At 51.4% G+C, this 22,649-nt stretch overlaps 2 protein-coding genes across 5 annotated transcripts in view; both read right to left on the minus strand.

Annotated features, from left to right (window-relative positions):
- Positions 1–1,221, minus strand: part of LOC311514100 (uncharacterized protein) — a 46,047-nt gene extending 44,826 nt beyond the window's left edge. For 2 of the 4 annotated variants that reach the window (XM_084616462.1, XM_084616459.1), the window contains exon 1: positions 1,093–1,221. The gene's annotated coding sequence lies outside the window, so the exon portion shown is untranslated. Of the gene's footprint in view, positions 1–41; positions 545–1,092 lie in introns of those variants that run through there. The other 2 variants (XM_084616461.1, XM_084616460.1) reach the window with 2 other exon arrangements.
- Positions 1,222–11,293: 10,072 nt separating this feature from the next.
- LOC311514119 (uncharacterized protein) overlaps positions 11,294–22,649 on the minus strand; it is a 31,460-nt gene continuing 20,104 nt past the window's right edge. The window contains exons 3-5 of the mRNA XM_084616517.1: positions 18,539–18,652; positions 12,670–18,088; positions 11,294–11,963 (exon numbers count right to left, since the gene is read on the minus strand). Coding sequence (XP_084472643.1) covers positions 16,629–18,088; positions 18,539–18,652 — 1,574 coding nt within the window. The 3' untranslated portion in view covers positions 11,294–11,963; positions 12,670–16,628. The remainder of the gene's footprint in view (positions 11,964–12,669; positions 18,089–18,538; positions 18,653–22,649) is intronic.

Genomic DNA, 22,649 nt, shown 5'->3' on the forward strand with positions numbered 1-22,649 from the left:
AGTTTCACCCCAAATGCTCTAAGAAAAATTGAGCAACTTACTTCAGCTCTTCGGGCTTCAGTTTCCCCATCTGTAAAATGGGGAGCAGCCGCCCACCATTTCCCGATTTAGCCTTTGGGGTTTTTGTGGCAAGGACCCTCGGTCGCTGTGGGCACGTCTACCCTGCAGGTGGGCACCGGCGGCCGGCCCGTGCCCGCGGACAGGGGCTCACAGGGCTCAGGCAGCGGGGCTGTTGAATGGGGGTGTCCATGGTCCGGCTTGGGCTGCAGCCCAAGGCCCGGCCCCCTCCCACCTCGCAGGGTCCTCCAGCCCGAGCCCAGACCCCTGCCCTGCCACGAACCAGCCCCTTCGCCCGAGCCCTGGGCGCCCGAGCCGGCGGCATGGGCCAGCGGCGGGCGTCGAATGGCAGGTGGGGGTACCCGGGGGGTCTGCGCAGCCCCTGTCCCAAGGGGGCCCCGACCTCGGTCAGGGTCTGTGCAGAGCCCGGCGCGACAGGGGCCCGACCTCAGCCGGGGGCTCCGCCGCTCCCGGACCCCGGATTTTGTGGGGGGCCCTGCAGCACCAGGGGGGGGCACCCGGGCTCCCCCTCGCTGCTGTGGGGAAAGAAAGGGGGCAGGGCGGGAGCGGGGGGTCCCAGGGGAGGGGGCAGCGGTAAATCCGAGCTGATCTCGGGCCCCCCCACCGCCTCTCCCCGGTCCCCGGGGGGCCCCGGCTCCTCCCCCCCCCCCGGCCACGTCCGGGCTGCGCCGAGATTTCCCCCGGTCTCCCCCCGCCCCCCTTCTCCTGCCCCCCCCGGTCTCCCCCCGCCCCCCTTCTCCTGCCCCCCCAGTCTCCCCTCGCCCCCCTTCTCCTGCCCCCCCCGGTCTCCCCCGCCCCCCCTTCTCCTGCCCCCCCCGGTCTCCCCCCGCCCCCCCGGTCTCCCCCCCTTCTCCTGACCCCCCCGGTCTCCCCCCGCCCCCCTTCTCCTGACCCCCCCGGTCACCCCCCGCCCGGCCCCCCCCGGGGGCAGATCCCGGCGCTGCGGGAGGCCGGGTCCCCCCCCGGACCCGGGGCAGAGTCACCGCCCGGCCCCCCCGGGGCTCGCTCCGGTACCTGGAGGCTGCAGCGCCGCAGCGGGGCGGGCGGAGCCCGGGGCGGCCCCAGGGCGGCTCCGGCGGGAGCGGGGCCCGGGCCGGGCCCGGGGGGGTTAACGAAGGTCTCGCGCCGCCCCCCCCCCGCGATCTGCGCATGCCCAGAGCTCCAACGGCCCCAACCGCTCCCTGGCTCCGCCTCCCCCCTGCGACGTCACTTCCGCTCCCGAGGGAGTCAGGCACTACATCTCCCAGCCTGCCCCGGGCGCCGCTTCCGCCTCCTCCGGCCCAGGGCAGGGCGGGCCCCGGGGTCAGCCTGACCCGCCCCCGCCGGCGCCTTCCCGCGCCTCAGGCGGACTCTGGTGCCCGCGCGTCCCGCCCGCTGGGGCTCGAACCAACCGCCCCCCGGCCCCGCCCCCGCGTCCAACCGTCCTCCTAGCCCCGCCCCCGGGTCCAACCGCCCCCCGGCCAACTGTCCTCCTAGCCCCGCCCCCGGGTCCAACCGTCCTCCTAGCCCCGCCCCCGCGTCCAACCGCCCCCCGGCCCCGCCCCCGGGTCCAACCGCCCCCCCGGCCCCGCCCCCGCGTCCAACCGTCCTCCTAGCCCCGCCCCCGCGTCCAACCGCCCCCCCGGCCCCGCCCCCGGGACCAACCGCCCCCCCGGCCCGGCCCCCGCGTCCGACCGTCCTCCTAGCCCCGCCCCCGCGTCCAACCGCCCCCCGGCCCCGCCCCCGCGTCCAACCGTCCTCCTAGCCCCGCCCCCGCGTCCAACCGCCCCCCGGCCCCGCCCCCGGGTCCAACCGCCCCCCGGCCCCGCCCCCGCGTCCAACCGTCCTCCTAGCCCCGCCCCCGCGTCCAACCGCCCCCCCGGCCCCGCCCCCGGGACCAACCGCCCCGCCGGCCCCGCCCCCGGGTCCAACCGTCCCCCCGGCCCCGCCCCCGCGTCCAACCGTCCTCCTAGCCCCGCCCCCGGGTCCAACCGTCCCCCCGGCCCCGCCCCCGGGTCCAACCGTCCTCCTAGCCCCGCCCCCGCGTCCAACCGCCCCCCGGCCCCGCCCCCGGGTCCAGCCACCCCTCCGGCCCCGCCCCCGCCTCCAACCGTCCTCCTAGCCCCGCCCCCGGGTCCAACCGTCCCCCCGGCCCCGCCCCCGCGTCCAACCGCCCCCCGGCCCCGCCCCCGGGTCCAACCGCCCCCCCGGCCCCTCCCCCGCCTCCAACCGTCCTCCTAGCCCCGCCCCCGCGTCCAACCGCCCCCCCCGGCCCCGCCCCCGCCTCCAACCGCCCCCCCCGGCCCCGCCCCCGCATCCAACCGCCCCTTGGCCCCGCCCCCGCGTCCAACCGTCCTCCTAGCCCCGCCCCCGCGTCCAACCGTCCCCCCGGCCCCGCCCCCGGGACCAACCGCCCCCCCGGCCCCTCCCCCGCCTCCAACCGTCCTCCTAGCCCCGCCCCCGCGTCCAACCGCCCCCCCCGACCCCGCCCCCGCCTCCAACCGGCCCGCTCGGCCCCGCCCCCGGGTCCAACCGCCCCCCCGGCCCCGCCCCCGCATCCAACCGCCCCTTGGCCCCGCCCCCGCGTCCAACCGTCCTCCTAGCCCCGCCCCCTCGTCCAACCGTCCTCCTAGCCCCGCCCCCGGGTCAACCGCCCCCCCAGCCCCGCCCCGCGTCCAAGCGTCCTCCTAGCCCCACCCCCGGGTCCAACCGCCCCCCGGCCCCGCCCCCGCGTCCAACCGCCCGACGGGCCCCGCCCCCACGTCCAACCGCCCCCCGGCCCCGCCCCCGCGTCCAACCGTCCTCGCGGCCCCGCCCCCGCGTCCAACCGTCCTCCTAGCCCCGCCCCCGGGTCCAACCGCCCCCCGGCCCCGCCCCCGCGTCCAACCGTCCTCCTAGCCCCGCCCCCGGGTCCAACCGCCCCCCGGCCCCGCCCCCGCGTCCAACCACCCCCCCGGCCCCGCCTGTGGCTTCACCCGCGCCGTGCGGGGTGCCCCACCGCCACCCTGCCGGGGGCCCGTGGGGAAGAGCCCTGTCCTTGCTCCCGGTGCTGCGGAAGACACCTGGCCGCTTTCGGGCCCAGCCCTTCCCCCGGGGGCTCCGGCCTCTCCGGGTCGACGGAACCGTTTCCCGGTGAACCAGCCTCACGCCGCGGCGGCCGCGGTGCTCTCGACGTCTCCTTAGGAGCCACACGCCGCATCCGGTGAAGTGAGCTGTGGCTCACGAAAGCTCATGCTCAAATAAATGGGTTCGTCTCTAAGGTGCCTCAAGTCCTCCTTTTCTCTTTACGCCGCACAAGTGTCACGCAAGTCTCTTATGCTCACCGCTCCCGCCGTACAGACACAGGTCAGCCGATGGCCCGCCAGGATCCGCGGCTCCAGGGGTCCCCAGCGCCCATGCGCGTCACGGGCGAGCCGTGGGTACCGTGCAGCTCGTTGTACTGCAGTCTCAGGTTGATTCCCAAAGAACATGGCTTTCCGTTTCAAACGGAGTTTATTCTGACAAGTTTTAAAGTCTATTTTTGTTAAGAGGACCACGCCGCAAGGAGAGAGTTGTGTAACCTTTTACCCAGGTAGAGTGTAGGGGTTACCGAGTTCCCCTAGTTCTTCTTAGCAAAGGAAAGACATGACTTCTGTGATGAGATGTCCATATATATTTATAAGAAAGATGATGGACGCGTGAGGCTGTTACTAGTTTTTTTGTTTTGTTCTTTTTTGTTAAAAACATCTGCAAGCAGTTATTTTTATGGGTAGTCAGACCGCTTTCCTTTTGAAAAGGCCAGATATTAAAGCACAGCCGTTGAACCGTTAGGCCAGGCTGTGGAGACGTCCTCAAAGCCGGCCTGCTTTACTTTCATTTTTATTTTTGGGTTCACACATCTACACTGAATGTGGATTTCAAGAACAGATAACTGAAAACTGCTGGATTAGGGAAGAATTTTCCAAAATGATGTTAATCCAAAGTTTGCCTCATTCCAACTGCATTGGCTCATGTTGTCGGTATCCCAGGCATACTTCACCCTGATTTGCCCAGAGATCTCAGGGGACGCCCCATAAATTGGAGTAAGCTGGAATTGTCAACCATAAAGACCATGATACAGGCTGAACTCTTTCACCTTTCCAGTCAACAAGTTCTCTAAGAAAGATTGATCCCCTCTGGGGAAGGAAGTCATGGCATCAATGACAGGCTCTGGCAGCCTTTTCCGTCTCCCTGTACTTGAGAAAACCCAGCAGTGGGGAGTGCTGGCCCAGCTGCTCAATCACTTGGTTTCTTGACTACAGCTGCTGCTCCTACTGTACGTGAGTACGAACACTCCGAGAGCTGGAGACCTCCAACCCCTCGTCATTTCAGCGTTCCTTGTCCCATTGTCTATCTTTCCTTTTATGGACTGGTAGATGTCCTGGCTTTCCTATCATAGTAGGGTGTGACTGGCTCAGTGTGTGCGCACCAGTGTTGTTCACCTGTGGAATGCACACAGGGAACGCACCAGAGAGACAACGTCTCCAAATCTAAATGCCCCTTAAACTCTGCTTGAATGTGTCCTCCCCATTCTGGGAAGTCTGAAGAAACTAAACTGTTAACTGTAAACTATTCAGTGATAAGCTGTTAAATTTCTGCTTATTAAAGCCCCAGTGAGGTCTCGATCTGGGTAGGAGGGGGAAGGAGAAGGGTTTAGTAATCATGAAATCTAAAGAGGAAGATTTAATTGGCTTTGGGGTTGTAGCTTAAACATGAACAATGTTTTGGTTTCAGTGTTGAAATATCCAACTGCCTTAGTGTGGATTGCACTGCCTGTGGGTGATGGGGTCCCCAGGGTGAAACCTGAACTGCGGGGACTTCTGAGCCCTCCAAACCTACCCACCTGGGCTGCCTCACACTGTGATGCTGATGTGAAGCTCCAAGCCTTTGACAGGCACTGGACGTACACAGCCATCCACAGACAGGGACACACCCAATTGTGTTACACAAATGATCTCCCAGCCACTCATGAACCATCAGTAGGTTCCAGCCAATTCCCCCCAGCTCCCCAGCCTTGCACCCCAGAACTGTCCCATTTTACACTGGTCAGAAGCCTGGCTACTGTAAGTTCATTACCTAGTTTGCCACTTTGTCAAAGGAAAGTGGACATGACCCAGCCTTTGTAACCTGAGCAGATTTCTCAAGCACTTTAGACCAGGGGTGGGCAAACTTTTTGGCCTGAGGGCCACATCGGGGTTGTAAAATGGTATGGAGGCCCCGGTAAGGAAGCCTGGCCCTCGCCACCCTCCAGAGTTCCTTCCCCACTCTGAACTCTGGGGTACAGATGTGGGGACCCGCATGAAAGACCCCCTAAGCTTATTCTTACCAGCTTAGGTTAAAACTTTCCCAAGGCACAGATTCCTTTCTTGCCTTGGGATCGCTGCCACCACCAAGTGGTTTAACAGACTTTCAGGGAAAGGACCACTTGTAGGAGTCCTATTCCCCAAAAATATTCCCCCAAGTCTACACCCCCTTTCCTGGGGAAGGCTTGAGCATATATCCTCACCAATTGGTTACAAAGGGACTACAGACCCAAACCCCTGGGTCTTAGAACAATGGAAAAATCAGTCAGGTTCTTAAAAAGAAGGATTTTATTTAAAAAGAAAAAGGTAAAAGAGCCACCTCTGTAAACTTAGGCTGGTAGTTAACCTTACAGAGTAGCAGAAAATTGGAAGAGCCCAGAGGAACCCCTCTAGCCTTAGTTTCAAAGTTACAACAAAACAGGGATAAACCTCCCTCTAGCAAAGCGAAAATTCACAAGTTGAGAAAACAATGGTAGACTAATACGCCTTCTCTGGCTGTTACTTACAAGTTTGAAATATGAGAGACTTGTTCAGAAAGATTTGGAGAATATGGATTGATGTCCGGTCCCAATTAGTCCCAAGAGCGAACAGCCACAGAAACAAAGAACCCAAAACAAAACCTCTCCCCCCCCACCACATTTGAAATTTCTTTTTGCCCCCATTGGTTCCTTTGGTCAGGTGCCAACCAGTTTACTTGAGCTTCTTAAACCATTACAGGTAAGGAGAAATTTAGGTTACTCCTATGCTTATGACACCCTCGACACACTTCCTGCGCCCTGACTGCCCCCCTCAGAGACCCCAACCCATCTAGCGCCCCCGGTCCTTGTCCCCTGACTGCCCCCTCCTGGGACCCCACCCGCATCCAACTCCTCCCCCCGTCCAACATTTCCTGTCCCCTAGCTGCCCTGACCCCTATCCACACCCCGACAGGCCCCCCGGGACTCCCACGCCTATCTAACCCCCATTCCCCATCCACTAGACTGCCCCCACAGAACCTCCACCAATTCAACCACCCCCTGCTCCCTTTACCCTGACCAACCCTCAGGACCTCCCTCCCCAAACTGCCCCGTGGGACCTCACCCCGTATCCAACCGCCCAATGCTCCCTGTCCCCTGACTGCCCCCCAATACCCTCTGCCCCTTATCCCAATCCCCCTGCTCCCCACCCCCTTACCATGCTGCTCAGAGTGGCAGGACAGGCTTATTAGAAAGTCTGGGTGGGCGCAAGCCATGCTGCTGGCAGGAGCGGCGGGCCAGAGGCTCCCCACACAGCGGTGGCGTCGCTGCGGGGGAGGGGGAGAAGCGTGGGAGGGGCCGGGCATGAGCTTCAGCAGCCGGGAGCTCAGGGGCTGGGCAGGACAGTCCTGTGGGCCAGATGTGGCTTGCGGGCCATAGTTTACCCACCTTTGCTTAAGACAAACTCACTGGTAAGGATAAAACATTAAAATAAGTTTAACTATAGAAAGATAGATTTTAAGTGATTATAAGTGGTAAGCATAAAGGTCAAAGTTAGTTATCCTAAGAAATAAAAATAGAAACACCCATTGTAAATCTAAACTTTTATTCTAAGCAAGAGTTGGCTCAGACAGCTTTTCTCACCCTGACAGCTGGTGCGAGCAGGTAACAGTTCCTCAATACACAGGCTGGCCCCTTTTCCAGCCTGGAACCAAACTCCCCAGTTCAGTCTTTGTCTTCCAGACGTCCCTCCAGATGTTGAGATGGGAGGGAGGCGAGAACCCAAGTGACGATGTCACTCCCTCTCTCTTTATACCTTCTTCCAGCTTGCTAGAAAGATCCTTCTTGTGACCTGTGTTAATCCACCCCCATGGCATACATGCCTTCTCCAAGTGTTCTCTGCGCTAGTGGATGGTGGGTTGATGAGCCATTGGTGCCCTCTGGCTGTAGATGGCGGCTACTTTGTCGTAACTGAAAGGCTTGTTGTGGGTGTTCCCAACAGCGTAACGTTCTCAGTAACGCATGTAGCAATGCTTCAAACAACCCAACAAGACATTAATGTTGAACAGATTAGGGCTTTCAGAATGATGCCTCCCAAGGCATACTTTGTACAAAGCATATCGCAATCGTATCACCACGGTAACTATGGGGGTGCCCTTGTGTTGCTTTTGGATCCAGAGTGCCACACCTCCCCCTTAGTTTACTACAGGAGTGTTAGTCACTGTCTGATGCGGAGGCAGTGTGCCCAAGGTCCTTCTTAGGTTTTGACCATAGAACTCCCAAGCGTTGCTAAACCTGGTAGTGTTTCCCACATGTGCTCTTGCAAAGTTCTGTGTATCTTTTAACACTTTCTGGATTAGTCTGATGATCTCAAAATTAGCCAGTATGCCATCTCTGGGTTGCTAAAAAGTCTCTCTTTGTATCTGTGCAGCATTGTTAATCCTTCTGCTTTTCCAACTGGTACTAGCTCAATACAGATATTCAGGTTTTCTAGAGTGTAGGTATCTTGGCACTTAGCCATCAATGCAATGAGGTTGTGTGCCTCAGTTTCCCCTTTCTCTCAGCAGACCAAGTTTATTATGGTTTCTGCAGAGGATAATCTCACAAAACCAAGACGATAAGTGTCCAGCGCCGGTGTTGAGGACAGCAGAATTAACACAGGCTAGTTGTTGTCTGCTTTCTCTCAGAACAGGGCATTTATTCCTCAGGTGCATTACAGTGATAGCATCTTTTCGGCTCTTCTGTTTTCACAGGAGGTTTGGGATGGGGATTAGAGGAATGGTTTGGGGGATGAGTGCCCAGCTTCCCAGCCACCCTCCTTTTTCCCAGGGGTAAAACGGGAACCCTGCTTCCCACCAGGTTTAAACTTCCCTTTCTGTGGTTTACACTCAATAGACAGAATCATAGAATATCAGGGTTGGAAGGGACCTCAGGAGGTCATCTAGTCCAACCCCTTGCTCAAAGCAGGACCAATCCCCAACTAAATCATCCCAGCCAGGGCTTTGTCAAGCCTGGGTCTGCTTGAAGGCATCACCTAGAGACACCACCTCATCCAAAAAGAAGAGGAGTACTTGTGGCACCTTAGAGACTAACCAATTTATTTGAGCATGAGCTTTCGTGAGCTACAGCTCACTTCATCAGATGCATACAGTGGAAGTGAGCTGTAGCTCACGAAAGCTTATGCTCAAATAAATTGGTTAGTCTCTAAGGTGCCACAAGTACTCCTTTTCTTTTTGCGAATACAGACTAAGATGCCTGCTACTCTGAAACATGCTGTCATAAATATAAAGGGAAGGGTAAACCCCTTTAAAATCCCTCCTGGCCAGAGGAAAAATCCTCTCACCTGTAAAGGGTTAAGAAGCTAAAGGTAACCTCGCTGGCACCTGACCAAAATGACCAATGAGGAGACACGATACTTTCAAAAGCTGGGAGGAGGGAGAGAAACAAAGGGTCTGTTTCTGTCTGTATGCTGCTTTTGCCAGGGATAAAACAGGAATGGACTCTTAGAACTTTTAGTAAGTAATCTAGCTAGGTATGAGTTAGATTATGATTTCTTTAAATGGCTGAGAAAAGAACTGTGCTGAATAGAATGACTATTCCTGTCTGTGTGTCTTTTTTGTAACTTAAGGTTTTGCCTAGAGGGATTCTCTGTGTTTTGAATCTAATTACCCTGTAAGGTATCTACCATCCTGATTTTACAGAGGTGATTCCTTTACTTCTATTTACTTCTACTTCTATTAAAAGTCTTCTTGTAAGAAAACTGAATGCTTTTTCATTGTTCTCAGATCGAAGGGTTTGGGTCTGTGGTCACCTATGCAAATTGGTGAGGATTTTTACCAAACCTTTCCCAGGAAGTGGGGTGCAAGGGTTGGGAGGATTTTGGGGGGAAAGACATGTCCAAACTACGTTTCCCAGTAAACCCAGTTAGAGTTTGGTGGTGGCGGTGGAGATCCAGGGACAAAGGATAAAATTAATTTGTACCTTGGGGAAGTTTTAACCTAATCTGGTGAAAGTAAGCTTAGGAGGTTTTCATGCAGGTCCCCACATCTGTACCCTAGAGTTCAGAGTGGGGGAGGAACCTTGACACATGCCATGTAACAAATCTCTGTGAAGGTTATGCTCTACTGAATCTATTCATCCTATTTGTATGCATGTATCATTTTTGTATTTGAAATGATGAATATTGGCTATGTACTTGCTTGATTTTTAAGTAGCCTTTGTAAAGGCTTCTTGAGAAAGGAGTGTGCAAATTAAGTGCCCAATGAAGAACCACTTAAGCAAACAATGAACTTGAAGACTGTCCGGTTTGGCCAATGTACATAGCAGAGGGGCATAGCTGGCACATGATGGTATATATCACATTGGTAGATACCAAACCGGACAGTCTCTATGCAAAAGAATAAATGGACACAAATCTGACATCAGGAATCAGAACGTTCAAAAACTTATAGAACACTTCAACCTCTCTGGCCACTCGGTAAAAGTTCTAAGGGTGGCAATTTTGCAACAGAAAAGCTTCAGAGAAACTGCTGAGCTTGAATTAATATGTAAATTAGATACTATTAACTTGGGTTTGAATAGAGACTGGGAGTGGCTGGGTCATTACACATATTGAATCTATTTCCCTATGTTAAGTATCCTCACTCCTGCTTGTCAACTGTCTAAATGGGCCATCTTGATTATCACTACAAAAGTTTTTTTTCTCCTGCTGATAATAGCTCATCTTAATTAATTAGCCTCTTACAATTTGTATGGCAACTTCCTCATTCTCTGTATGTGTGTGTATATATATATATATATATATATATATATAGCTTCTTACTATATGTTCCATTCTATGCATCCGATGAAGTGGGCTGTAGCCCACGAAAGCTTATACTCCAATAAATGTGTTAGTCTCGAAGGTGCCACAAGTCCTCCCGTTCTTTTTACGAGAAAGAGCTGCCCTGTCATTGGAGAAGCGCGTGGCAATTGCACTGTGGAAACTGGCTTCTCCAGACTGCTACCAATTGGTCGCTAGCCAGTTCGGAGTGGGAAAGTTGACCATTGGAAGCATGTTGACAAGTGTGCAGGGCCATTAATTGCATCCTGCTCTGAAAGACTGAGACTCTGGGCAACGTGTGTGACATTGTGGATGGCTTTGCACAAATGGGCTTCCTAAACTGTGGAGGGGGATAGATGGCACACACATTCCAATTCTGGCACCTGACTACCTAGCCACCAAGTACATTAATCACAAGGGATATTTTTCTATAGTTCTCCAGGCACTTGTGGATGACCGTGGGCGTTTCACGGACATTAACGCAGACTGATCTGGAAAGGGGCAAGACACACGTATCTTTCAGGACACTGGCCTATTCAGGAAGCTGAAAGCAGGGACTTTCTTCCCAGACCAGAAGATCACTGTAGGGGAAGTCAAAATGCCCATTGTGATCCTGGGAGACCCTGCTTACCCCTTAATGCCGTGGCTTATGAAGCCATATATGGGGCATCTTGACAGCAGCAAGGAGCTGTTCAGCAACAGGCTGAGCAAGTGCAGAATGACTGTTGAGTGTGCTTTTGGCTGTTTAAATCCCCACTGGCGCTGCCTATATGGCAGGCTGGCCTGACCAATGATAATATTCCTAAGCTTATAGCTGCGTGCTGTACGCCCCATAATATTTGTGAAGGGAAGGGTGAAAGCTTCACTCAGGGCTGGACCTCTGAGGCTCAGCCCCTGGAGGCTGAATTTGAATAGCCACGGACTAGGGCTATTAGAGGGGCACAACGTGGGGCCAGCAGGGATGCCTCGAGGCAGCAATTTGAAGCTGAAAACCACTAATATATGTTGCTATGCATGGGAGTTCAGTGCTTGTAATGCTAAGAGGTGACTGGTGCAGACGATGCACTATAAAGATTTAAGAAAATTGCGTGTTTCTTTTCAAGGCTCTGTTTGCTTTCCAGGAATGAAATAAAGATTGCTTTCAAACCAAAACTATTCTTTTATTAAAAAGCAACCACCGGAGGAGAGGGAAAAACACCACCACCACATCCGCACTGTGGGGGATGGGGGAAGGGAGGGTCCCATGAGGAGGTGGGGTCCAGGGACGGTTAAAGATTTGTGTATGCCCAGGTATCATATGCAACCTTATTCTTTGGAGTACAGTGCAGGGGGTACCGTACTTCATCAGGAATACAGAGGGACGGGTGTTGAGTGCAGTGGGTACTGGGCGTCCGCAGGGCTGGACTGTGATGGGGCAGGAGTGGAAGGCAGCGGGTACAGACTGGAGCCAGGAGGTTGCTAAGAGTGTGTTGGCGGTGTCTGAGGGATGCATGTCTGGGGATGCGGATGCAGGGGAGGGCAATCATGGAGCTGTTCGGTTTGCAGTGCTAGTAGCACCAGGAGTGAGTCTGCTTGGCGCTCCTTAACGTTTAAGAGCCCCTCCATGGCTTCGTTCTGGCGCACCGCATTCTCCTTTCAGTCCCTCTTCTCGCTGTCCGGTCACTCCTTTTAATTCTTGTTTTTCAGCCGCGGAGTGCATCATGACCTCATGCAGAAAGTTCTCTTTAGTTCTTCATGGCCGCTTTCTAATTCTCAGCAGCTGTTTTGCCAGCGATAACAAAGAGGGAGGCTGGGCTCCCAAGAGCGTATCTGTGAAGCCAAAATGCAGCATTTTACAGAAGCGGTATTGTTTGCAACACAGAGACCACTGAGGCAGTGATTTGAAACACAGCCACTATTCACATACCTGTCCCTAACTGGCTAACCCAGGCAAGAACACATGAGCCACAAGACCCCGAAAATGGTAACAGCAGGGGCAGGGGAAATCACTGTTCCAGGACCTTACTGTACACTGGGCACGTGGCTCTTGGGGAGAGACAGCACTGGGGGTGGGGGGGTGGGCCTTACAATCATTCCTGTGCCCGCATTTTCCACAGGCTGTGTTCATTATGGAAGATATCTCGCTGCTGAGGGTGAGCAGAGAATCAAGAGTCTTCTCCAAGACTGTGGCGTCCACCCTGTTCCTTATGTAGCTCACCTATGTGCAGCAATGGTCGCCCCCCCACCCCTCCCGCGATGGCAGAGTAGTGCAGGAAAGTTACCCTTAATGGGGCAAGAAACAAAGCAGCTCTGCCAAAGATCCTGCAGCAGCGGCCTGCCTTGTATCTCCATAACAGTTTCATGGAGATCTCTGGGGCAGATTCCCGTGAAGCGAGGGAATCAATTATCACCCTGTTCCGCCGCTCAGACTGGGCATATGCTGGTACACGCATCATACAGACACAAGCCTGCTTTCTGCAACCCTCCTGCTCCCAAGAACTCACTTCAAGTGATTCCCAAGATCAAAGCTACTTACCAGGGGCCTCCTCTCCTGTTTGCGCTTCACCAAGCTCTGACAGCTGTGGCTGGCTCTCCTTCTCCGGGGCAGAGAAGAGCTCCTGGCTGCATGCATATCTGACCTCTGACTCATCCTCTGCCTCTGGGGATCCCTCCGCTTCCACATCCTTATCCAGGATTTCCTCCTCCTGGCTTGGTCCACTCTCGACTGGCATGTGAGCCACTGAAGTATCCACAGTGGCCTTCACAGTGGAGGTGGGGTCACCACTGATTATCACATCCCGCTCTTTGTAGAACCAGGAGCTCGTGGGTGCAGCACCGGAGCGGCGGTTTGCCTCCCATGCCATGGAGTAGGCGTTCCACAGCTCCTTCACTTTGACCCTGCATTGCAGTGTGTCCCGGTCATAGCCCCTTTCTCTCATGCATCGTGAAATCTGTCCATTGGTATAATTCCTACAACTAGAGCATAGCTGGAAGGGGACAGCCTCCTCTCCCCAAATGCTGATGAGGCCCAGCAGCTCGGCATTGCTCCAAGCAAGGTCACCTGGAAAGATGTGCTGAGACCACTGCATGTGTCACCAAGCAAACAGGAAGGGGACTTTCAAAATTCCCAAGGAATTTAAGGTGTGGGGTTCACAGTTGGTAGCCTGCGGGCGGCGCAGTCGAGTTCAAACCGATGACCAGAGAGGCGAGAACAGGGATTGTGGGACACCTTCCGGAGGCCAATCGCAGCGCTGTGATCGACCCGGGTGTCTACACTTGCAGGCGGTGCTGTAGTCCTGGCACAGAACGCTCTACGCCTCTCAACGGGGTGGCTTTTTTTTTTTTTTTTAGAGAGCTGCAATTGCAGTTTCTGTGCACTAAGTGGCTTGGCCGTGTGTACACCTTGGGAGTTACACCGCAGAAAGCTACTTTACTGCGCAGAAACTTGCCAGTGTAGACAAGGCCCTACGTGGCTTACATAAGAACGCAAGACTGGCCATACTGGGTCAGACCAATGGTCCATCTAGCCCAGTGTGTTCCCTGAGAGTGACCAGTGCCAGATGCTTCAGTGGGAATGAAAAGAACAGGCTTGTTGATCTGCAAGGTGAAGTTCTTTCACCCTTACATTTAACTTTTTTGGTGTCGATTCCTACTTACCCTATCTTACCACACCTCCCCCAAGGTCTCTGGGCAAATCAGGTGTGCACCACTCCTTTGATACAGACCTGTTCCAATCCAGCTGAATTGAGGCAGACTTTGGGCCAATGTCGTTTTGGAAAAGGCCTGCTTCACCCAGCAGGTTTCTCAAAGTATCCGTTACTGTGAACCGCACCTAGTGTGGATGTGTGAACCCCAAAGATATCAAACAGAAAAGACACACAAGGCCAGCTTTGGGGAGGTTTCCAGAGCCAGGCCTGATGGTTAAATAGCTGTTCTCAAAAGGAAAAGGGTCTTCAGCACCTATAAAAGTAACTGGTTGCAAAATTAAAATTAAATTAAAAAACCAAACCAAAAAAATAACCCAGAAAATCTCCCATCACACGCCCATCACCAGTTTAGATCTTGACATCTCCTGCCTGATGTGACATCCTTGCTTTGCAAACAAGAGCCCTGGGGAACTCTGTGGCTGTTACCCTCTAACTGGGTAAAAGGCTACACATCTTGTCTCAAGTAATTTTCCTCTTCAAGGAAAATTTATTTTAAAATTTATTATAATAAATTCCATTTTAAATAGAAATAATTACAGTCTATACTGGGTCTCTATTCTCATGCATGCTATTTCTCTCACATATTCCCCCACTCTAATTCCTTTGGAGTGAGGTTTTAATTTCAGGATTAGCCACCATTTCCTATGTAGTAGGAGGGGGCAGGGAGAGGACTAGAAGAAAACCTGAATTCTGTTGTAACACTGCAAGTTATCACATGATCAGCCTCTTACATTACACTCATTAACTTCATGTTAAATTTCATTGTTGCTGGTAACAACTTATTCAAAGATTACAAAATATAAACCTATAGGGCAGTGTTCTCTTAATTCCCATTTCCACCCAGTGAGCTCTGTGTGAAGTCACATTCTACCATAAGCTAGGAGCCTTCCATTTCTGAGAGTTCATTTCTCCCTGGATCTTCTCCCATAAGTGTGGGTGGAAGGGGTCTCACACTACGTGGGAAGGCTGCATCATGAGGAAAAACCACCTGTGCTGTATTTTTACACTTTCTAATCTTTCAAAGTAGCAGCAGGAGAAGAAGTGATACAGATGCATTAGACTTAATAGCAAAACTAAGAGACCAAACTACAGACTCTGGACTTAGCATTCATATATCCTACAATTTGAATTTGGAATTTGATATATTCCCTCATTGGCTACCATCATTTGCCCAGCATAGAAGTGCTTCTTGTCCAACAAGGCAGCCAGATTGGGACCCATAGGCATGGAATGGCTCTGAAGGAATCAGCTCTTTCTTTCTCTGCTTCATGAAACTTTGGATCCAAATGGTAAAACAGAGTTGTGCCCAATGTAATCATGGCATTGTTTAGGAGTGTGATCAATGCCACTTAACAAGGGAGCAGGGACCTAAAAATAGTTTACCTGGGCCACAGGTCACCATAGCTTCCAACTCTGGGGTGAAAATCAACCACCAGTACCTGCAATTTCTACGTGAGTTCTTGTGAAATCCTTGACCTTACTTGGAGTAATTTTACTCTTCTCTGGCATAGAATTCATCACCAACCACACAACATATCAGTAGCAATAGTGAGGTATAACTCCCCCAAATATGCCCTTTTATTCCTTTAATCTGGTGGCACAGATTTAATTTAGGGACTAAATTCAGGTGCTGCTTAGAATCCCTGTAAGACACCAAATGTCAGGTATCTATTAACAATAGGTGTCTTTCTGCAGCTCTATCACATTCCACATGGATTTCATTTTCTACACGTTTGCAGCATCTCCCAGGGGTGAGCTGAACAGGAATGTCACTTCCATTTTTCCCATCCCTACCTAGATAGGTATTCTATTTCCCAAATAATAGGCAACATGCACCTGATTAGGAAGCAGGTATCTTCAGGAGTGACCTCTTTCAGAGCCTGGACAGAACTGCTTTGGGAGCCAAATGCATGGGTATTTTGCTTAGTTCCAAATCATTTGGTCCTGCTTTAAGCAGGGGGTTGGACTAGATGACCTCCTGAGGTCCCTTCCAACCCTGATATTCTATGATTTACTAGGGAATCCGCTTCCCAGCTCTTTAGAAAAAATACTGACATAACCAATTAAACAACAGGGGTGATTGGGATGGTGATGGGGAATAAGGGAATCCCTCTGATTTACCCTATCTTCTTCTGTTGTTACAGAGGGGAAATGACATTTTTCCCTATCCCTGATCTTTTTTATAGTTTAATATATTTTAAGGGAGGAAAATGGTAGTAAAAATATCTGCTCTCTAACAACCTGAAGCAACAACAGAGCAACTGGGAATGAAACCATTTGTTACTGAAGGGGGAACTTGATGAGTAACAATTGCTTTGAAATGGGGGAACAGTATAACCGTGATGCTCAGGGTTTGTTTAGACTAGGAAAAGTGATGGAGTTTAGGTCAGGTCAAGGGGAAAGCCAATGACAACCACTGCACCTGGGCTGCCTCTGCTCTACCACTATACTTGTCTTTTCACACCAAGATCACTCACGTGAGCAGCCAATGCCATGTACAGTCCTAGTGGATGTAAGGCACAGTGTACATTATCTCAGTGTACATTGTTGTGAATGAAACCTCTCTCTCCTTCCGGGAGCTGATGAACATTCCTGGTTGGAGGGATACACACTGCTACAACTCAAAAGGAAAGGAGTTGATAGAAAATATCACAGGACTGATCCCAAAGAAGGGTGAGCTGCAAAAGGCAGAAGCAGGCAACTAATCTGGGGGAGCTGAGAGACCATGGTGCACAGATCACTATGAGAAATAGAAAATGTGATTTAAAAAAATAATCTTTGCCCAGCCCTAATCAAGGCATTTGTCACAGTTCTGTCTCATGTGGATTTTCTGATGTCTAATAAGGTGTGAGCTGTTTTTGAAGCGTTTCCCGCACTCAGAGCACGTGTAAGGCTTCTCTCCTGTGTGGATTCTCTGATGTGAGATAAGGTTTGAGCTCTGATTGAAGCTTTTCCCGCACTCAGCGCATGTGTAGGGTCTCTCTCCTGTGTGGAGTCGCTGATGTGTGATCAGGGCAGAGCTGCGATTGAAGCTTTTCCCACACTCAGAGCAGGAGTAGGGCATCTCTCCTGTGTGGATTCTCTGATGTGTGATCAGGGCAGACCTCTGATTGAAGCTTTTCCCGCACTCCGAGCATGTGTAGGGCATCTCCCCTGTGTGGATTCTACGATGTGTGATAAGGGTCGAGCTCTGATTGAAACTTTTCCCACACTCAGAGCATGTGTAGGGAGTCTCTCCTGTGTGGATTCTACGATGTATGATAAGGGTCGAGCTCTGATTGAAGCTTTTCCCACACTCAGAGCACGTGTAAGGCTTCTCTCCTGTATGGATTCTCTGATGTGAGATAAGGTTTGAGCTCCGATTGAAGGTTTTCCCGCACTCAGCGCATGTGTAGGGTCTCTCTCCTGTGTGGATTCGCTGATGTGTGATCAGGGCAGAGCTGTAATTGAAGTCTTTCCCACACTCAGAGCACGTGTAGGGCATCTCTCCTCTGTGGATTCTCTGATGTGTGATCAGGGCAGACAACTGACTGAATCTTTTCCCGCACTCATAGCACATGTAGCGCGTCTCTCCTGTGTGGATTCTACGATGCGTGATCAGGGTCGAGCTCTGATTGAAACTTTTCCCGCACTCACAGCACGTGTAGGGCGTCTCCCCTGTGTGGATTCTCTGATGTGTGAGAAGGTGTGAATGCCGACTAAAGCTTTTCCCACACTCAGAACATATGTGGCGTCTCTCTCCTGTGTGGATTCGCTGATGTGAGACGAGGGTTGAACTGTCAACGAAGTGTTTCCCGCACTCAGAGCATCCATAAGGTTTCTCTCCTGTGTGGGTTCTCTGATGCGTGATAAAGTTTGAGCTCTGATTGAAGCTTTTCCCACACTCAGAGCACATGTAGGGTTTCTCTCCTGTGTGGTTTCTCCAGTGTGTGAGAAGGTCTGAGCTCCGATTAAAGCTTTTCCCACTCTCATGGCATGTGTACCGTGTCTCTTCCAAGTTGATTCTCTCAAATGTAATAAGGGCTGAGTGGCTACTGAAGTTTTCCTCTGGCCTCTGCTCAGTCTCACAGGCTCTCTCGATTTCTGGGAGTGCAGAACTCCTGGAACCATTCCCTTTGGATCTTCCTGATAACGTTCCATGTGGTTCTACTTCCTCAGCATCTTCCTGCTGGGGTGTCTCCTCCTCATTCTCACTCACCCTCCCATCACCTGATGGGAGACAGAGAGAATCCAGACATAGGTCACTCCCTGCGCCAGAAAGAAAGGAAATCTCAGACAGAGGAATGGAAAAAGAGATGAACAAACCAAAATATGTGTGGGAGAGATCAAACCTATCAGGAGCTGATTTTCCCCAAACCCTTCCTCACAGGAGAGAGGAAGGGATCAGTTTTGGTCTGCATCTCACCAGAACCCTCAGGGGAAAGTGAGATTGGAGAGGGACCTTCTGCCAGTTGTCAGTCAGAAGAGGTGGGAAGCCATGAGTGACATAGAATCATAGAATATCAGGGTTGGAAGGGACCTCAGGAGGTCATCCAACCCCCTGCACAAAGCAGGACCAATCCCCAATTAAATCTCCCAGAATGATTCCATTCTGCAGGGAACAATCCTGAACTTGGAGAGCTCAAGGTCTTTGTAGGGCATCCCAAAGGTTTCCTGCATTCCCAAACAGTTTTTGAGTTGGTTTAAGTAATTCCTCACCTGTGCAGGAAGCTCTTGGGAGCACTTCTGTCTCAGAGCCCTGGAGGTCCGGGACCCATGGCTCTTCCCCTCGTTCCAGCTGCGAGATCACATCAGGTTTGGAAATTGGAAACCCTACTCCAGGCAAAGAAAACAAGGGAGGTCAGTGGAATTTGTGGGATACATGTCACAAAGAGCAGTCCATGGTTGTAATCCCAGCTCATTTTTTAAGCACTAACATCCCAAGGCCATCTTCATTGGCTCAAAGTGGCAGAATAGTTATTATTATTATATAAATAATATTCATTACCTTAGTGCCTAAGGAGCAACTAACAGTGGGTCACTATTATACTAGGGAAAGTACAGAGAATAGCAGATGGCCCATGCCCTGAAGAATTTACAATCTAAATAGAAAGACAGGCACAGAATGGGGGAAGGCGTAGAACCCATTGTTAGAATATAGATATTCAAGCCTGCCTGTAAAGTCTACACGTTAAGAACTTAGGTGTATTTTTATCACTTAGCTACTTACAGGGGTATAAAAGCAAAGAATCAAACTCACAGTACGCCTGTGTATGGGCCTTCTCTCACTAGGATAGCCTAAGAACAAGGCCACAGACGAAGGCCCTTGGCTAAGCAGATGGGGCAGCCAAAAGCTGGGAAGCATACGGTCACATCCTCATATCCCAAACGAGTCAGGTTGAAATAAGGTGGTATTGGGCTGTTAGGAAGACGATCCTGTCCAGATGGTGCCCATCACCATCAGATAAAGAAACAGATCTTAAGATGGTTAAAGAAAACGTAGTTTGATAGCATCCTGTCTGGCAAGAAATCACTTATCAATGGTTGTGAAACCCTCATTTCCGTATTGTTTTATCTTTATGGCCACCATTTTTACCTTGTTAATCAGTCTAGTTCTCTAAGTGTTTCTGTCTGTTGTGTAATTAATTTTGCTAGGTGTAAGTAAGTTAATTAGGGTAGTGGGATATAATTGGTTAGAGAATTATGTTACAATATGTTGGAATTGGTTAGTTAAATTTCAGTACGGTTGGTTAAGGTATAGCTGAGCATATTATTATATAAAGGGGGTCAAACAGGAGGGGGAAGGGAAACTAATCATTTTGTTTAAGAGGGGTGAAATGGGAACAGGGACACAGGCGAGGCGCTGCGGCGTCAGAGCTGGGAAGGGAGACAGGGAAAATGCTCTGCGGAGTCAGAGCTGGGAAGGGAACATGGGGAAACAGGCTTTGTCGGCGTACAGAGATAAGCGCAACTGGTGTGAAGGACTTTGCAATATGCCTGCTTGGAAACTAACCCCAATAAGCATCGCATTATCTGCGCTTTGGACTTCTGGTCTTTTGCTGCTTGCTGTCTGCGTGACAAGAACCAGAGAAGTGGGAGGGTGAATGGAAAGCCTTGTAACAAAAATGACATAATCTGATAACCAAGAGGTAAGCCTTTAAGGAAGGTTTTAATACACTTTGGAACTGATCAGGGATTCCCATGAGGACTGATGAGGGGGCGATGGTAAATACACTTTTAGATCCTTTTATATCTTTTCCCCATCAGGCACACGGTCATGGATCCATAGGATCTCTGCAATGCCCTGGCTTTTAAACAGTCCTTGGGAGCTGCCCATTCAGGGCACGAGACCCCCAAGAGGTCCCACTCTTCCTACAAGGATGAGCCATGGAGCTTCAACATCTGAGACTGAGCCTCTGGCTTCAACACTCCTATTCCAACTGTGAGCTCTGCTCAGCAGGTCCAGCTGAACGACACTCCTCTTCAGAGATGTTCCTCAGTCAATGCACAGAGCAAGTTTTTCCTGTGACACTGGGCAGACTTTTAAAATACAGCAGGATTTATTAGTCAACTGAAACACAGCACTGGAAAGCCCTTAGATTAGGACAGAGAAGTGAAGAAGACAATACAGTCCATGCTGGCCAATGCCCTTGAGCCATGCTGCTGTAGAAAACAGTTTGGTTTCCTTTCACTGTGCCTGTCCATTTGTCTTTGCTCCGGTAGGGCTCTCTGTATCTGCAAGCCCAGTTCTTCCTGCTCCCAAAAATATAACAAATCCATGTATGCTTCACTCAGCGAAGCAGAGATCCTCCCATGGAGAGGTGAGAATTATTCCCTTGTCTCTGTCCGTTATTCCACTGATGTAGGTTGGTCCCAGCCAGTCCTTAATGACCCATTCATATCACCCCATGACAGCTACTTGACAAAAAACCTCATGTCTCCTGCTCTTTATAATCATAGCAATACCAATCACAGAGGGAAACTGAGGTGTGTATTGGCATCATACATGTATCACCAAAATTCCCACCTCTATGACACACACACACGCTGCTCAGAGCCCTGGGAGAGAAAGCAAAGTACAGGAACTGGAGGTTAGTCCAGTGAACACAGTGGAGGAGAAGCTGCAATCCTCAAACTCTAGTCAAAAAGGAGAGACATGTGGGTTCCGACCCATAGAGAGGGGCTGGCTAGAGGCCTGATACCCGAGAGGGCATTCCTTGAGCCGACCATGGAAGCAGGTCAAAGGCTTAACTACCCCAGAACTGTGACATCGCAGAAGCACATTTTGGGGAATTAGGAAATCTAGTGACTCAGGTGTAATGGGAGGGAGAATGAAACTCTCCCAGTGTGTGGAGAAGGCTGGGGAATGAAACACTAAAATTCAGGAGCAACAGCCTCTAATTCTTCCAGAAAAGGAGAATGTAAGAAACAAGAATTGGGCCAAGCAACCTCAGGAGGGACAGGCTCAAAGATCCAAGGAGCCTGGAGGGAAAACCGCTTGTGGCTGCTGCAGATGGGGAGAGGGGGGAAAAAGACTCTCTCCAAACTCTCACTCCTGTTGACCCCGACCTGATTTTATGCTCTATGACCTAGTCTCATGTCTTGTGGTCAATTTTATACTCGCTGGAGGTAAAATGTCATGATCAGAGTGTTGCTTATTAGCTTGGAACATGTGTGGAGGGGGAAGGAGGTGAACATAAATAAATGGGTTATTAAGGGCAGGGACTACACTACAGCCGGAATCAAAGCTCTGAGATCGATCCACCGGTGGTCAACGTAGCAGGTCTAGTAAAGCCCCGCCAAAATGACTGCAGATCGAGTTAGGTAACTAGACCCTGCGGTAACTCGACCTAAGGTACATCGACTCCAGCTACATTATTCATATAGCTGGAGTTGCGCAGCGTAGGTTGACTGACCAGGGTAGTGTAGACATAACCTAAGGTTGGTACAGGTAAGGGCCTTATATTAGGTTGAGGCTTTGTGGGAGTAGTTATGCTGAAGTCTGGGATTTACCTAAATAGGCCTAAGGAGAGGATCCCAGGTGAGATATTTTGCACCCTCATTTTGAGAGACTAATGAGTAACCACAAACAGGTGCAATACACCACAGGATTCTGAAAGAAGGAGGTTTGGGGCGGCTTTAGCAATTAGACAGGTTTCAGAGTAGCAGCCGTGTTAGTCTGTATTCGCAAAAACAAAAGGGGGACTTGTGGCACCTTAGAGACTAACAAACTTATTAGAGCATAAGCTTTCGTGAGTTACAGCTCACTTCCACTGAATGCATCCAATGAAGTGAGCTGTAGCTCACGAAAGCTTATGCTCAAATAAGTTTGTTAGTGTCTAAGGTGCCAGAGGTCCTCTTTTTTTTTTTTAGTAATTAGGTTGCTATGAAGTATCTCAGCAGTTGGACTGCATTCATATATTAGAATTATTAAGAAATAAGTGACGTAAATCATGAGTATTAATGCTTGATGCCTAATTATAGACTTCCCAAAGGCCACATAGAATCATAGAATATCAGGGTTGGAAGGGACCTCAGGAGGTCATCTAGTCCAACCCCCTGCTCAAAGCAGGACCAATCCCCAATTAAATCATCCCAGCCAGGGCTTTGTCAAGCCTGACCTTAAAAACTTCTAAGGAAGGTAGATTCTACCACCTCCCTAGATAACGCATTCCAGTGTTTCACCACCCTCTTAGTGAAAAAGTTTTTCCTAATATCCAACCTAAACCTCCCCCACTGCAACTTGAGACCATTACTCCTTGTCCTGTCCTCTTCTACCACTGAGAATAGTCTAGAACCATCCTCTCTGGAACCACCTCTCAGGTAGTTG

Source organism: Lepidochelys olivacea, assembly GCF_965140295.1.
Source record: "Lepidochelys olivacea isolate rLepOli2 genome assembly, chromosome: 28".
NCBI classification, from domain to species: Eukaryota; Metazoa; Chordata; order Testudines; family Cheloniidae; genus Lepidochelys; species Lepidochelys olivacea.